Consider the following 15,327-nt stretch of genomic DNA (forward strand, 5'->3'; position numbering starts at 1 on the left):
TCAGGCAGGAATAAAATACAACTGGGAGCAATTTGTACTTCTTGCCTCCTTGGCCTGCAAGTTTGTGGAACCCAGAAATGAGAGTCCACAAATACTTGCTTAATGAATAAGTGGGATGAATGACAAGTGAGAATGAGAGAAAGACTTGAGTCTGATCAGGGATGGGCCAAGGCGGGTAGTGAGTGACAGGGCAGCTGCTTCTGCTTCCTCTGTCCCCAGAAAGCACCGCTGCCATTTTTAAAGGAATCAAAGTTCATTCTAATTTGTATGGATCCACTTCCAGATCTCTCAAGCTTTCCCCAAACCTCAAAGAGTCATGGCCAGAGAATAGCCCAGATTCTGGGAGGTCAGATTTCACCACTGAGTCCTGGGTCTCCAGGCCTTCAAACACGTACGTGACCCAGGAGCTGTTGCCAGGAGAGCTACGACCCTTCTTATTCACTTACGATTATTAAGAATCACCTTAATCAACGAGGGATCAATCAGCAGTGTCAAGTGGAAGTGCATTAATAGGGTCCTGTCAATTTCCAGGTCATTTCTATAACTAAAAAGGGTTGAGATAAAAGATAAATGTTTATATAGAACCAATCATTGATCCTGTGATTTATTTTCCCTGTGTAAAGCGAAGTCCCCCAGGGAGATGCTGGTGCAGAGCCCACTGGGCCGCCCTGGAGAAGTGCCAGTGGGGGAGCCTCCAGCGGCTGTGCCCCTGCCCAGGGTGGGGGTGGCCAGTCGCCACACAGTGCCTGGCACTTCCTGTGTCATTGGTGTGGGGAAGGGGCCATCAGCATTTCAGAAGCAGGGTGGAAAATCGCCAGCAGTGGGCCCGGGAGGGGACATCTTCCACATGTGAGTTGGGACAGCCACATCTGGGTTTGCAATGGCAGAGCTGGGTGTTGGTTTAAGTGGTTGAGGAAGGAACTGAGCGCCCTCCAGAGCTGCAGTCCCCTCCTGCAGCTGCCGCTCACCTGAGCAGAATCTGTCCTGGGGCGGAAAGGGCTCAGGTGGAGCGTGGACCATCCCCTGCCTGTCACAGACATTGGTCTTTGGGAGGTGGAAGAACATTCTGCCAGCATCCTTCTCCCTGCCCCTGTGAGTGTGGCTGTCTGTCTGCCCATCGGGCCCACAGTCGTCTCCTTCAGCAGGCTCCGTGCTGCCTAAGTAACCTTACTAAGACAGGAGAGCTGATGTTAGATTTTCCTATCACAAAATAAAATAACAATGAATTAGGAGGGCAAGGGCGAACTTTTGGAGTTGATGGATAGGTTTACGGCATGGATCGCAGCGAGGGTTTCTCGGGTGCATTCTTACGTCTCCAGGCTCATAAAGTTGTCTACATTAAGTATCAGCAGCTTTTTAGATGCCAATCGTACTGCAATAAAGTGGTTTTTTTTTTTTGAGGGAAATTCTGCAGACTCCGGGAGGCTCTGTTGAGCCGGCCCCTCGCTGGTGGGAGTGGCTGCTGGAGGGGCGCAGGGCCTGAACCTCCACTTTCATCTGTCTTGGCTGAGCCTGGAGCCCTCAGCTCCTTGATGCTCCCACCACACTGGACGTGACTTTTGGGGTTTGCAACTGAGTTGACCCTGATATCTTGGAGGTGTGCTCAGGGCCTGGGCACTTAGACTCAGGTGTGGGACTGCTGTGTTGACTTTGTTTTTGGGGCTGTCATCCCGGACTCATCCCCCTCTTCTGGGGGGGGCCTTCCGCTGGGGTAGCTTTGATGTTTCCTCTCCAGTAGGGTTGCCAACACAGGGGCTTCCCAGGACAGGGGCTTTCCGTGCTCAAATCTAGACAGTCCTGGCCACAGGTTGGTCCCCTTGTCCCTGGGATGCTGACCTGGAGCCTGCACAAAGGAGCCGTCCCTGCCCCAGCAGTTCAGGTCCATCGTTGACCCTGCAAGCTGCCCCCACCAGGCCACTTTCAGGCCAAGAAAGCCAGGTGGGAGCCAGACCTTGGGGCCCAGGTACCTGATTTCCAGCTGCCTGCCCAAGATGCCTGGTCCAGCAAGAGGCCCTGAGCCTGTCACGGTGGCCAGGAAAGCTTCCATAAGCCCTTCAGTCAGAGAGCAACCCAGAGCACAGGGCCCCCGCAGGCTGGATGGCCAGGCCCCTCCATGACTGCGCCAGTCCTGTCCCCACCCCCACCACAGAGCAGCGTCTGCTTCCAGGGGCCCGGCCCCGGTGGTCATGGCCATGCACCAGCCTGGTAAATTCTGCAAGGAGAATTCCCATTTTCCACTCACTGACTCACTATTTAATACTCGGTAAATGCCACATGGGGCCTACGCTGTGTTCCTGTGGGGGGCGGGGGGGTGGCCATGATGGTGCCCAACTCCCCACCTTTGGCCTAAAGGGGCGTCTAATCCAGGAGGGAGGAGGGCCTGCTTGTAACCACTGGGTGGCTTTGAAGTGAGCACCGGTCATCCTTTCCAGGCTGCAGGGCTGTGGCGGAAGTTGGCAGAGAGATAAAGTATGAGTAGGTGGGGTCACGGTCACCTGCCACCCACCTGGAACCATCAGCTTCAACACCACCTTCTCAGCACAGGACCTGCAGAGCATGGGGGGCATCCCTGGGATACGGCCCGCCAGCGTCTGAGCCAGAGCCCCCACCAAGCCCTGTCTGCAGGGCCCGGGACCCCGCGAGGTTGCACGGCTGCTCCATCCTTGGCTTTCCTCCTCTAGAACCCAGGCCCTCAGAAGGAAGCTCTGGGACCAGCTCCAGGAACAAATGGCCTTGCAGAACTTTCTCCTGGTTTCCAGGTCACCCGTGTCCAGTTCCTGAGCTGGCCACGGGAGACTCCTGGACCTGCCAGTACTTCCTCTTCTCATGCTGGAAGTGACAGCTCTTCATGAGTCATTGATTGAGAGGACCACACGTCACCGCTTTTATGATTTACATTCCCTTCCCCTGGGGACATCAATCTTCCGGAAGCAGAAGGAGGAAGGCGGCCACAGAGGGCCAGAAGCAATGCTGGACACGCCTGTGCGCTGGGGACAGGGGCCTGCAGAGATCCTTCCAGCTGCCCCTGCTGCCTAGTAGAGAAAGGGCTCTGGAGCCTGTGCCCCAGCCTCCTGCCGGCCCCTGCCCCCGGCGACCCCTCCCCCAGTGAACCCCTTCCCCAGTGACCCCGCCCCCGGTGACCCCCACCCCTGGTGACCCCTCCCTCGGTGGCCCCGCCTCCATCAGCAGGTGCTCTCAGGTGGAGCCAGGAACAGCGGGCTTCCCCAGCTCAGTCTGACATGAGGGAAGGGCAACCCTGAGTCTAGGACAGGGGATGGCCCCTGCCATGTGGACCCCTGGAAGCCCACCCTGTGCCAGGGAATCTCCAGGCTGGGTCAGATCTGGCCTCAGGCCCCTCTTTTGGAAAGGGCTGTCCAGCATGTGGCGGGTGGGGGGGCGCTCTGAGGCCTGGAGCAGCTCATCACGCACAGGGAGGGGACTTGTGTGGTGGACAAACTACGTCTTCGGTTTGGTGGAGAATTCAAAGCTGTGGCAGGAATGGCCCAAGCATTCCGGAAGCTTGGGAAGCTCTGAGTGCCTAATCTGCCCTCTATCTTCTCTGGAAAGGCTCAGCATGGCAGGGGGGCAGTGTCCAGAGAGCATGCGTCCCTGCAGGTACCACCGTCCGGCAACTGCAGCCCAGGGCAGGTGATCAGTCACAGCCTTGCCCCTGACTCTACCGTGTGCCCTGAGGTGCTAGAGGCAGAGGGCAGAGCAAGGTCACAGTGGGGGCAGGCCAGAGGACCCCACAGCACCTCCTTGTCTCCCGTAGCCCCCAGGGCTGGGAAGGAGACCTGGTAGGGGGCGGCTTCCCAGGCCAGGAGTGGTTGGAGTGGGAGACAGGACCCCCACCCAGGATCCTCGACCTCTGAGGAGCTCCTGTGACTTCCAGGTCAAGGATCACAAACTTGCCAATGGCCTGGGGGCGCTTGTCTGACCACCCCATTGGCGATGAGGTAGGCAGAGGAACGTGAGCCCTCACAGTGCAGCTTGCAGGCTGGAAGGGAGCTGGGGTCTCTGGGGTGCTTCACCAGCAAGCTGCACCATGGCCATAGGCCCCACTCTGGTGGGTGCCTGCATGGTCTGGGCTGGGGGCCAGGTCTGGTCCACACCTGTGTGCCTTCAGGCTTCCCCAGGAAAGGGGGCTGCCCACCCCTGCCCCTGGTATGCCCCACCTCAGGGCCCACTCACCTTGATCTTGGCAGGGCCCATGTGAATCCAGGGTGAGCCCGGGTCCATGCTCCCCTGCTGTGCAAATTCGGAAGGTTACTTTACCTCTCTGAGCACCTTCCTCTCCTGCAAAGAGCAGGAAGCCACAGCCTTCCTCATGGGTGTGTTTGGGATTTAGATGCATTAATGTGGGCTAAGTACCCAGTGCAGAGGCTGGCGTACCCAGCCCTTGGCCGTCTGTCTCACACTGGAGGCCCTCTTGTTCTGGGCAGCCTCCTCCTCTGTGTGAGGAGAGCTAGACAGGCATAGGTCAGATGGAGCCCTCTGCAGGCCCCACACTTAGGTCAGCAGGGAGGACCCCCATATGCTCCTCCGAGCAGATACGAGGAGGGAGGCCCCTTGAGGACCTGTGCAAGCAGGAAGCCACCACCCTGCACACCATCCCTCCTCCATGCCCCCTGGTTGTTTCTTGCCCAGCAGCAGCATCTATCTGAGAGCCTCTGCCTGAGTCAGCTCCCTCAGCAGCGTCCCCAAAGAGCCACAGCCGAGGCCCCCTGGCCCTCCTAACCCCGAGGCTCCTTCTTCTCTAGGGCGCTCATTTGCTCCTTGCTGACACCTCACTCCCAGCCCCCATCCTCTCCTGGGCCCCTGCCCCTGCTTTGGACCCCATCCCCAAGAGGACCTCAGCTTCAGATTTGGAGGTCTTCCCTCGTCCTCTGCCGCTGTGGCCACAGAAGGAAGGCAGGGTGGGTCTGACCCATTGTCTTGGTCCCAGAGTAGCTAATTCTGGACTAAACACTGCTTCCGTATTTTTTAAATGTCTCCAAGGCACCCTCCATGGGGCAGTGTAGACCAGAGGTCCTCAATACCACTTATGAAATGGGACATGAAGGCATGTGGAGCCCAGCCTTGGGGGACAGGGAGAAGAGGAGCCGGGTCACCCCACAGGAGGGGAGATATGCAGGGCCAGCCCCACCCGGGTGGCATATCCAGGCCAAGCGGCAGTGCTCACAGATAGGGCTGCCAGCGGACAGAGTGTTCTTGGAACATCAGAAAGAGAGCAGACCATGCCCAGATTTCAGGTCTTCCAGGCCATGCCAGCCGGGCGGGGCAGGGCCAAGCAGGGCAGCCCGGCAGGTCGAGAGAAAATCACTGGGCGTGCGTTGAAGTCTGCTGGCCCCAACAGCAGTTCCTGTGGCCAGAGCCAAGTAGAAGGCCCCATCACAGCCCAGACAGGTCGGAGGAGATGCTGCCCACCTGGAACTCAAGTCCCACGGGGCTGGGTCGAAGATGCTGCCTCCCAGTGCTGTTCCCCGCTTGGGTCCCTGGAAGCAGAGCGGTCTGGCTTCCCTCACTGGCCAAACAAAGAGAGTTTGGAAGGCATGGGCTGCTCCCTCATGTCGCACAGGCCTTCAGGGTTCTCATGTGGAACCCCAGGCCAACCCCTGATGAGAGGGCCCAAGGCGGGGGGCTTGGGAAGGCCTCTTGGGGGATGCGGAGGACAGGAGGTTGGGAGTGTAAACAGTGGCATGGAGACCTCTGTGCATTCCGGGACGGACTTTCTGGAGCCCAAGGTCCTTTTCTGTGCCGTACTTGACTGTGTAAATATTTTTCTTAGGAGTAAAGAGAGAGCCTCCATTCATTGGATAGATCTCACTTGAAAGAACTGAGAAGTATCTGTTTAGGCATAAAAGCTAAAAACAGTGTCCAAGGAGCTTGAAAAAAAATCATTTCTGTAGCTCAAACATGGCCAAGCTGATTTTTTTAATGCAAAAAATAAATAAATATTACCCCACTCCCGGTTGAAAGCTCAGGGGTTTGTGTCAACAGCAGCGCAGTCTTTGCTCTGGGAGCCAGAGCCAGGGCAGCCGCTGACTAACCGCCTTTCACGGTTCTTGCGGGAGCTGCCAATGGGAAGCCACCCAGCTCCGCCAGAGCTCACACGGGCCGAGGGAGGTCGGCCGTGGGGAGAGTCCTGGCCGGGGTTCAGGTGCAAGTCCTGGGCGGAAGGGCCTGGCGTATGGCTTCTTCCCTCCGAGGCATCCACCCGGAGGCCTCTGTCCCTCAGGAGCACACTGCGGGAGTCAGGAGGCCCAGGTTCGAGTGCAGGTGTCGTCCTGAGCAGCTCCTCCACCTCTGTCTGGTTGCCTCCGCTCTGAAGCCTGTGTTTCCCATCTATACAGCAGGTGCAGTGCCAGTTCCTGCCTCCCACAGGCGGTTGTGAAGAGGAGGTCTGTGTCTGCAGTACCTGGGATAGGCCCCCCCACACGCTGCAGGCCCCCAAAAGATGATGCCGCTATTAGGATTGGCATCACCATTGTTCCCACATTGATGCAACATTTACACCAGGGAAATTTGCAGTACCAGGACTTCAATTTGGAAAGAAAATTGAGAATGACAGTTGTTCTTTAAAAATTCCATCTTCTCAGAAAGGATGAGTAGGAGGCTGTGGGCATTCCTTTCCAAGAGTGAGATGAACTGAGATGTGGAGGCTCAGTGTGGCCTGGTCATCAGCTTCCAGCCCTGACAGGGGCACTGTTTAGCTGGGTATAAAACCCTGCTGAAAGCACAGACTGTGGGAAGCTGAGGCCACTGACCACTAAGACCCTTGCTCAGACTGTGTCTCCAGCAGAACCCTGAGCCCCTCGACCCCACAGTCTCCCAGTGGTGGAGCAAGGCTTGGAGCCTGGATGGGATGCAGGAGTTATAGGGCGCTCCATCAACCCAGCCTTTTGTACATCCCTGGGTGCCCTGCACAGACAACCCTGATCCCCTAACCCCACCCACAGGGGCTTCTTCAAGGAGAGGAGGCCTTGGAATCAGCCTTTAGCAGGTTCTAGACTCACACCCACATCTTTGGGTCCAATGAAGCTACTTCGGAAATGGACAAGAAAGAAAAGTAGGTTAGAACCAGGCACAGCGGCTCACACCTGTCATCCCAGCACTTTGGAAGGCCAAAGCAGGAGAATTACTTGAGCCCAGGAGTTAGAAATCAGCCTGGGAAACATAGTGAGACCCCATCTCTACAAAAAAAAATACAAAATTTAACTAGACATGGTGGAGCATGCCTCTAATCCCAGCTACTTGGGAGGCTGAGGTGAGAGGATCACCTTATCCCAGGAGACTGAGGCTGCAGTGAGCTGATTGAGCCACTGCACTCCAGCCTAGGTGACATGGCAAGACCCTCTCTCTCACACACATACATACAAAAAAAATGAAAGAGAGAAAAGTAGGTTAGAGCAGAGGTGGGCATGGTGACTCACACCTATAATCCCCACGCTTTGGGAGGATTGCTGGAGTCCAGGAATCCCGGCCTGGGCAACATAGTGAGACCCCATCTCCACAAAAAATAAAACAAATGAACTGGGGTTGGATGTGCCTATTGTCCCAGCTACTCAGGAGGCTGAGGTGAGAGGTTCGCTTGAACTCAGGAGGCTGAGGCTGCAGTGAGCCATGATCGCACCACTGCACTCCAGCCTGGGCAAGACACCCTGTTTCAAATAAAAGTATGTTAGAGAGACAAGGTTTGCCATCAATGCCAAAAGCAAGGGGCACGTGAACTGTAGTGTTTGGGGCCCTCATGGGCCTCGGCCTCCTCCACGCCAGGCTTTGTTCACCTCCTGCCAGTTTGGAAGCAGCTCCGTGGCTGGGGCTCGCTCTGGATTTCCTCCCTAATTAGGTTTTCAGATACTTTAATAACAGATGATTTTGATGGGAAAGAAGCCTTCTGGGATCCATTTGTGACACAGAACAGCAAGCTGAGCCCCCAGGGGCTGCGCCAGAACTGCAGAGCTGTGAGTGCACGGGACGCCCCTGTGTGCGTGGCTCCTGTTTGCTGACTTTTCGGAGAACAGAGGGTATTTATTTTAAGAGTCAAAAAAGAGGTTCTGACCAACCCCACTTAGCTAAATCCTGGCACTGGTATCCGCCAGAGAAGCTTAATGCCAGAGGTCAAACCTCGCTTTTTTGGCTAAAATGCTTAATCAAACACACCTAATACTTCTGCCGGGGTATGGAGGGGCTGAGAGCCCTGCGGCCACTGCCAGCAATCGAGGAGCCAGCGGTGCGTGCGCTGAGGACCCAGCAGGCAAAATAAAGAGGGTTTTCAGCAAAGCAGTGGCTCAGGCGAGCAGGGAGCCAAGAATGAGTGAGCCGGGAGTGCGTCCGGCCGTTTTTCCACCCAAGGTCAGCGGCAGGTGAAGAGGCAGAGTTAATGGTCTTCATACCTGCCAAGGCGGGCTGTGACATGGGGCGGGCGGTTCCGGAACACGGCTCAAGCCCTGGCACCCCGCCTGCAGGAGGCCGCTGCTTTCTCTGTAGCCATGGGGCGCTATCTTCCTCTTCAGGGGGTGCAGGGCAGCTGGGGAGGGCTCCACCTCTGTGTGGTTCTTCCGTGGTTCCACACTGCACTCCAGTGTGACCACAATCTTCAGCAGCCCATACCCTCAGCCCAAAGGGGGATGCTCAGAGGATGCAGAGAGACAGCCAGGAGCCCAGCAGCTGTGGCACCGGCCCACACCGCCACCCCGGGGCTGGCCAGGCCCCACCTTCTGATGCCACACAGTATGGCTGGGCCCTTCTGGTAGGTGCATCACACATAATGCCTTAAACTACTGGGGCCAGGGTTGGACCGTCTGTCTCTGCATCCCCACCTGACAGCAAGCTCTGGGGAACAGGAGTGCTGGCCACACCCAGGCACAGACCTTGTCAGACTCCAAGAGAAAGGTGGAGAAGGGCCCCTGCATGATAGATGGGCTTACTGGGGTGCTCCATCCCACCCGGCCACTCGGAGGTCAGGGAGACAGGAAGATCAGGCCACAGCAGGAACGGTGCACACCCAGCAGAGAGCAGCGTGAACAGAGAGAGGGCGGCCCCCACCTGAAAGGCCACAGCAAGCCCAGGCTGGCATCTGTAGGCAGCTGGAGGGCTTTCATACTAGCCCCCTCCGGATGTGAAGATTTGGTGTTCCTGGAAGCTTCTGGGCTGGCCCTGCCTGGTGTGTTGGTGAGGACGTCACTGCACCTCCCGAGGCATCGGGCACCTGCATTGGGAACGCCTTGGCCATGGCATGCACATTCCCACTGGGAACAGGAGGGACCCCCTCCGAAAATGCCCAGCCAGAGGCCACCAGATGCTCCCAGGCCAGTACCATGCCCCTGTTGACTCTTGGCGGGGGTGTGGGTTTGTGAGCAGGTGCTGGTGGGCCAGGGTGGGGAGGGCAAGACCCTCTGGTGGCTGCTGTCTGCACAGGTGCCTGTGACTTGGCTGCAAATGCCAGAGAGACAGAAAAAGCATCTTATTCCTCAACTTGCCTCACAAAGCAGGCCCTGGTTTTGGTTCAGGCCAGCCCTTTAACTGGCAGCGTGATCCAGTTTCTCTGCTTGGGGCAGCGCTGTCCCTCTACTCTCGAGAACCCCAGGGCCACCTCTGGGATGGGCGTCCTTTCCCCAGACCTGGGACGGCCGAACGTTCCTCCAGCATCCAGAGTAAAGAGAGAGTCCACCTGAGCACTGCCTCGAGCTCTGCCTTCAGCTCACCTCGCCCTGCAGGCAGGTCACACCCCTCCTGATGCTTTCTCCTCCTCCAGAAGCCACCCACCTCGGTACCTGAATCTAGCAGGCATCTCTGCCATTCACGTTAGCACCGGGGCGACCCGGAAGGCAATTGGGCTGGGCCCCTCATGGCTGAGCTTGTCAGTTGTGCCTTGGTGACCGCCGTGCTCTGTCCTTACGATTTCTAAAACCATCATGTAATATGAAGGGGCAGGAAAGAACCTTTGGCTCGAACATCATTTCTTGTGTTATTTTTCAAGTATCAGTTTCAGTCTCGGTTTCTGTTCTATGGAAACGACAGTGTGATTTCCGTATACACGCCCATGCACGGCCACTTTGGGTCCAGAAGGGAAAATCCAGTTTCTAGAGCTCCTCTGTCAGTTTGCTTCGCACAGAGAGCACTCCGGGATGGGTTACTGAGATGCCTCCCCGCCCCCACCCGGAGTGCAGCCTGCTGGCTTTTAAGAGGAGGTACCCGGAAAATGCTCTCCAGAGCCCAGCCAGGGAATGCTCCGGGCCGCAGCGAGCCGGGAGGAAGAATGAGCCAACCACTGGCACACTCCGGCCTCCCTGACTCGGCCTCTGTCCACACGTGGGTGAGGGGGTGGGAGCTCCCGTGCAGTCCGAAGCCACTGCTGGGGGTCCTCAGTGGCCACCCCGGGCCCCTGTGCGGCACTAGGCACAGCAGCTTTTCTGCCTCAGTTCCATTTTCTTTGAGAAGTTTCCCCAAAAGCCATGGGTACATCCCCCTCCCAGAGATTTGGACGGGAGTGAAGACCCAGTTAAAACGTTCCCGCCTCTGATTTACCGAAAAAGAGGAACCAGAGAAATGGCATCAGCTCCCTCTCCCTCCAGCACCCACCAAGCCGCCCTTCCGCAGGGTGCTGGCCAACCTCTGCCCCTTGCCCCGGTCGCCCACCACTGTCTCCTGGGACTGCTGGGCAGAGTCCAGCTGCCCGCTGAGTGCTGCCTCCTGAGCTGGACTGTAAGCCTCCTGAGGGCAGGGACTGCATCTCCCTTCCCTCATCCTTCCAGGGCCTGGCTCAACATGGGGCAAGTTATGTGTAAATACACGTGGCGCGATTCACTGCCAGAACCCAGAGGAAATAAAAATAGAGCCTATTTACCATCCAGGGCTCTGTGTGCTCTGCCCATGGCTTTCAGAAATAATGTCAATGGGTCCCCACCCAACCACTACAGGGCCAGAGTGAGCGACACGGTGTGGCTCCATCCCTGGAGTACGGGGTTTCCAAGGAGGTAAGGTCCCTGGGGGACGTGTGGAGTCCTCAGCGATTGGGGGAGCCTCTGTGGGAAGAAGGGGTCCCTGCGATCAAGGGGGCCCTTCATTTCCTACTGTGGAGAAGCTGCTGGGTCCCACCCCTGTGACTTTGGGAGACAGCAGGTCTTCCCCCACCGTTTAGAACCCAGGGTGGCTTGAGAACGGCATTTGATCCGACACTAACAACCCCTCTCGAAATTGTTTTGCAGCAAATACTGACTGATGCGGACGTGTCGCCCCCGGAAGGCTGCATCAGAAAGGTAGGAGAGCTCCCTTGCACCGCGTCTGCTCCCAGCATCCTCGGGGCTCCTGTGGGGTGACTGCGAGCCCAGCCATCCCCGAGTTAACAAGTGTGCAGTCTCGGTGTTGCTTTCAGGTCCTGAGTGATGTGTGATCTGCGGACTGATGTGTGCACAGGACGGTGGCTTTGCTGTAATTAGGAGGGATGCTTCTTTTTACTGTGTGGGCAGGTCAGGGTCCCGTCACTGTAGGGTCCCAGGTACGGGGCTGTCTGCCACTCTCCTAACTTCCAAGCACGGGGGAGAGCCCTGTACCTGTGGGAAAGCTCCAGGCCATGCAGAGGACGGGAAAATTAAATAAACGTAGGTTGTGTTTATTTAACTGTCTTCACTGGATACTCTCATGAAAAGGATATGGGGAAAAATTGGCTGCAGATTCAACAAAGGCTTTCGCTGCACTCGTAGCTTCCAGAGAAGCATCGCTTTAAATAAGCAAACCAGCAGGCGAAAGAAAAAGTGTCCACGTGGCATTACCCACGGCTTTGCTGACTGGTGGTGGGTGACGACTGGTAGACAAACATCAGCTCTAACAGATTCAGAGGGAGAACTGTGCACAGAGAAATACACAGGTCCCTGGGGAGGCGCACACGGTCACACGTGTCTCTGGATGTGCACACTGCAGTCGTGAGAGCCAGGAGGAGGAATGGCCAGAAAGGCAGCTCCAAAGCCTAGACCCCATTCAGCAGCACAGCTCGGCTTCCACGGAGTATGCGTTGCCTGCACACACACGTAGACACCCGCAGACACAGGCACACTCATGCGTGGTGGCTGATCTCCTATTTTGGGGGGGGTTTCTAGTAAAATTGAAGTAACGGTCTCTCACTTGGCATCTTTGCTTCAAAGCAAGATAAAATTTAGCAAGTCACATTCGCACATCTCTGTCCAGACAGTGTCAGGGCACCATGGGGGCCGCTGGCACGGGAGAGCCAGCACTGAGTCAGTGCCTACTGAGTGCCGTTACAATTCCGTCAAAATGACGACTGGGTTCCGTGAACAGAACAAGAGCTGGAGGGGTACTGTCGGCCTTGTGGTTAGGAAGGCCTGACCCCACCCCCCAAGCTGAGATTCATGCCATCAATATACCATTTTCTCCCCAAGTCAAAGGGAAGTACTGTGCTGGTTTCACCATACCCCGGTCTCTGAGCTGAGGCATTTGGGCAGAGCTGCCTGTGAGGCACAGGGGACCCACCATCTGGACAGAGCTATCCGAGAGGCACAGGGGCACCTGACCTTTCTCTCCAGGTTCAACCCCAGAACACTGATTGTGGAGAAAGCGTGGCAATGGAGGCTTTTCCTGACCCCATGGCAACGCGCCAAAGGGCTCTGGCAACCCGTGAACTGTTTTCCCTGTTCCTCCCCATGGCTCATGGGGCTGTGTCTGGCCTCCTGGGGTCCTTTTGTCCGAGGACAAGGTGTCGGCTCTCAGTCCCCACCAAGGCCTTCCTGTGCCCATGTTTGACCAGGCCATGGCCCAAATTCCAGTGCTGGCCTTGTCCACTTTCTCTTTCTCCTTTCCTGCCTGTTTAAATGAATTCACATCTTCTTAAAGGACACAGAGGAGCAGGAAACAGTAAGCAGAGCTGCTGTGTTTCAGAGCACTGCGGCATTTTCCCTTCCCACCAAGCGACCTACAGTCAGGACGAATCCCTCAGGTTCTCAAATGAGCTTGAAATCCTTGGGTCTCCCACCCATGCGTCCCTGACCCGCCCGACGTTTTTGAGACGCCCTCCTTGGCCCCACCTCTCCTGAATGCCTCGTGGAGGCAGCCTGGCAGGAGCTTAGACGGGGAACAGTTTATGCTGGGATGGGTTGCCTGGTCTAGGAACAAGGGTCAAGGCAGAAGGTCAAAAGGTCAAGTCTACATTTAAAGGACTGGAGGAGGCAAGTGCTGGCTGCTTCTGAACCAGAATGAAATCAGACAGGAGGGTAAAGTGGGCAGGCCTTCTGTGCCTGTGGGTTTGCCTTTTTGTTTTATATGTGGGGCCATCAGGTCTCGCCCGAGGTAGCTCAAGGTCATTCTTGAGAGCAGCTCCCAGGATGGGTGTGAGGTGCTGTCCAGCTGGGGGCCTCCTACTTCCAGGTGCCCAGAGCAGCAGGCGTCTCTCCGAGGCAGGCCCTGGGAAGGCTGGCTGGGGTTCGGCAATCCCACAGAATCAGAGCAGACACAACGCATGCAACCCTCAGGGCACCACCGCAGCCACAAGGGAGCCCTGTGCAGGGTACAGAGCCGGCATCAGGGGCATTGCTGAAGGGCCTGTCCAAGCAGGCTTCCTGACCCCAGCCCAAGGCTCCTCCCTGCTGCTGCTCTGCAGGCCCAGTCTGAGGGGCTGGGGGCTGCCTAGGGGAGGCGTCCTCACCCAAGTCCACCGGCGGGTGAGGCCACCCACAGCACTGCCCAGGATTTTTTCCTTGCACTAAACTCAGCACCATCATTGTCCTGGGGATGTTTGCCAAGGTCACGCCATGGGAGAATCAGATCCCTAACCCCAGGACTCAGACTGGACCCGTTCAGTGACATTCCCAGGCACTCTGGGGCAAGGGCAAGGGGAGAGGGTCAGGGCTGAGAGACTGAGAGACGTGAGCTAAAATTCAAAGACAAAGGCTTCAGACCAGGACACAAAGCCCTCAAGTGAGCTTCCGTCCAGACGGAAGGCCCCACCCTGAGAACAGATGCACTACTTAGAGCTATAGACGTGGGTGCACCGTGTGGATTGCTAAGGTGACTGTGTGTGCCGTGGTGCTGCGCTAAGGATGAATTCAGTGCAATCCTTCATTATAGAAAAAGGAATCTGGTTTATGGGTTTTGTAGTTTGGGTCACACATAGGCGCACTTGGGAGCATTAAAACCCTCATGGGGGAGCGTGATGAGGCTGTGTGACCTGGGTGTGGGCAGGTCCTGTGGGAGCGTGATGGAGGCTGGGTGACCTGGGTGTGGGCAGCTCCTGTGGGAGCATGATGGAGGTGTGATGGGGGGTGGGCAGCTCCTGTCTCTGGCCTTCAGTTTGTCCATCTCTGGGAAGTTTATGCTTCCTGTTCTTTATCTGTCTCAGTGAAATATGACGAAGTTAATTCAGTCATCAGCTTGGCACATGAGCTGCAGAAAAGATGGTATTTTGTGGGGAAGCCTCGGTTAGGAATTCTAAGTATCAAGAGAGTGAGGTCTCTGAAAGGGCTGGATGCAGAATGACTCTACTCAGAATTTACAGGCGAGGGCCGCTGGCCAGGGGTGTATGGAGGCCTGGGATTCGAACCCAGGACTGTGACTGGGGGCAGGGCTCCTATGGGAGGTACAGAGCTGCCTCCCCTCAGCCCGCCCCTGCCCCAGGAGGGCGGAGCCACCACCAGGCACAGGGGACAGTCATCCCCCACCCCTCCTGCGCCCCTCTGGCCTCACCCTGGCCTCCCGTGTCCCCTCTGTACCCCACCCACCCCGCCCCTGCAGCCCGTGCACCCACGCAGCCCAGAGCTTTGGCGCTTGCTCTGGTTGTCCTTGCCGTCCCAGCATCCGACCTGGTACTTCCTGGGCACGTCATCGGCGCTTCCCAAAAAGTCACATTGGCTGTGGGTCGTGATGTGGTGCAGGGACCTCTGGAGCCACTCCCTCCGCAGTGTCTCTATTTAGTCTCTGTTTACTTAGAGGGAAAGCCCCGGGCTGCTGGAGAGCAAATATCTGCGGGAGATAATCTAGCCGGTTGTCCATCCATCACTCGGGGCTCGAGGCTCCCTGGAGAGCCCGCCGGAGCCGGTAATAAAAAGGCCGGGCGAAGAGGCTTTGGGGACGAATAAAAGCCGTGTTAAGGGCCCGCTGAAAATGGATGGAAGACATCATTAAGGCTCAATGGCCATCTTATCAAAATCCAATAGGATAGACGTTTGGCAAAAGGCTTAAATTTATTCTTTGACTTTCTGGAGGGCTTGAATTTATCCGTTAACAAGAGTGTAGTCCACCCGGGAGATGCTATCAGCTGAGAGAATTTTGATTCAATCTCTGGGATCTGAAAGGGGAAACATGGCCCCGAAGTCTTTC

General features: G+C 56.8%; 1 protein-coding gene across 8 annotated transcripts in view; it reads left to right on the forward strand.

The window, feature by feature from the left end:
* The window catches only part of PRDM16 (PR/SET domain 16), a 355,130-nt gene that overhangs the window by 156,335 nt on the left and 183,468 nt on the right, over positions 1–15,327 (forward strand). For all 8 annotated transcript variants that reach the window (XM_078330119.1, XM_078330124.1, XM_078330122.1 and 5 more), the window contains exon 3: positions 11,211–11,261. In XM_078330119.1, coding sequence (XP_078186245.1) covers positions 11,211–11,261 — 51 coding nt within the window. The remainder of the gene's footprint in view (positions 1–11,210; positions 11,262–15,327) is intronic.

Source organism: Callithrix jacchus, chromosome 7, assembly GCF_049354715.1.
Source record: "Callithrix jacchus isolate 240 chromosome 7, calJac240_pri, whole genome shotgun sequence".
NCBI lineage: Eukaryota > Metazoa > Chordata > Mammalia > Primates > Cebidae > Callithrix > Callithrix jacchus.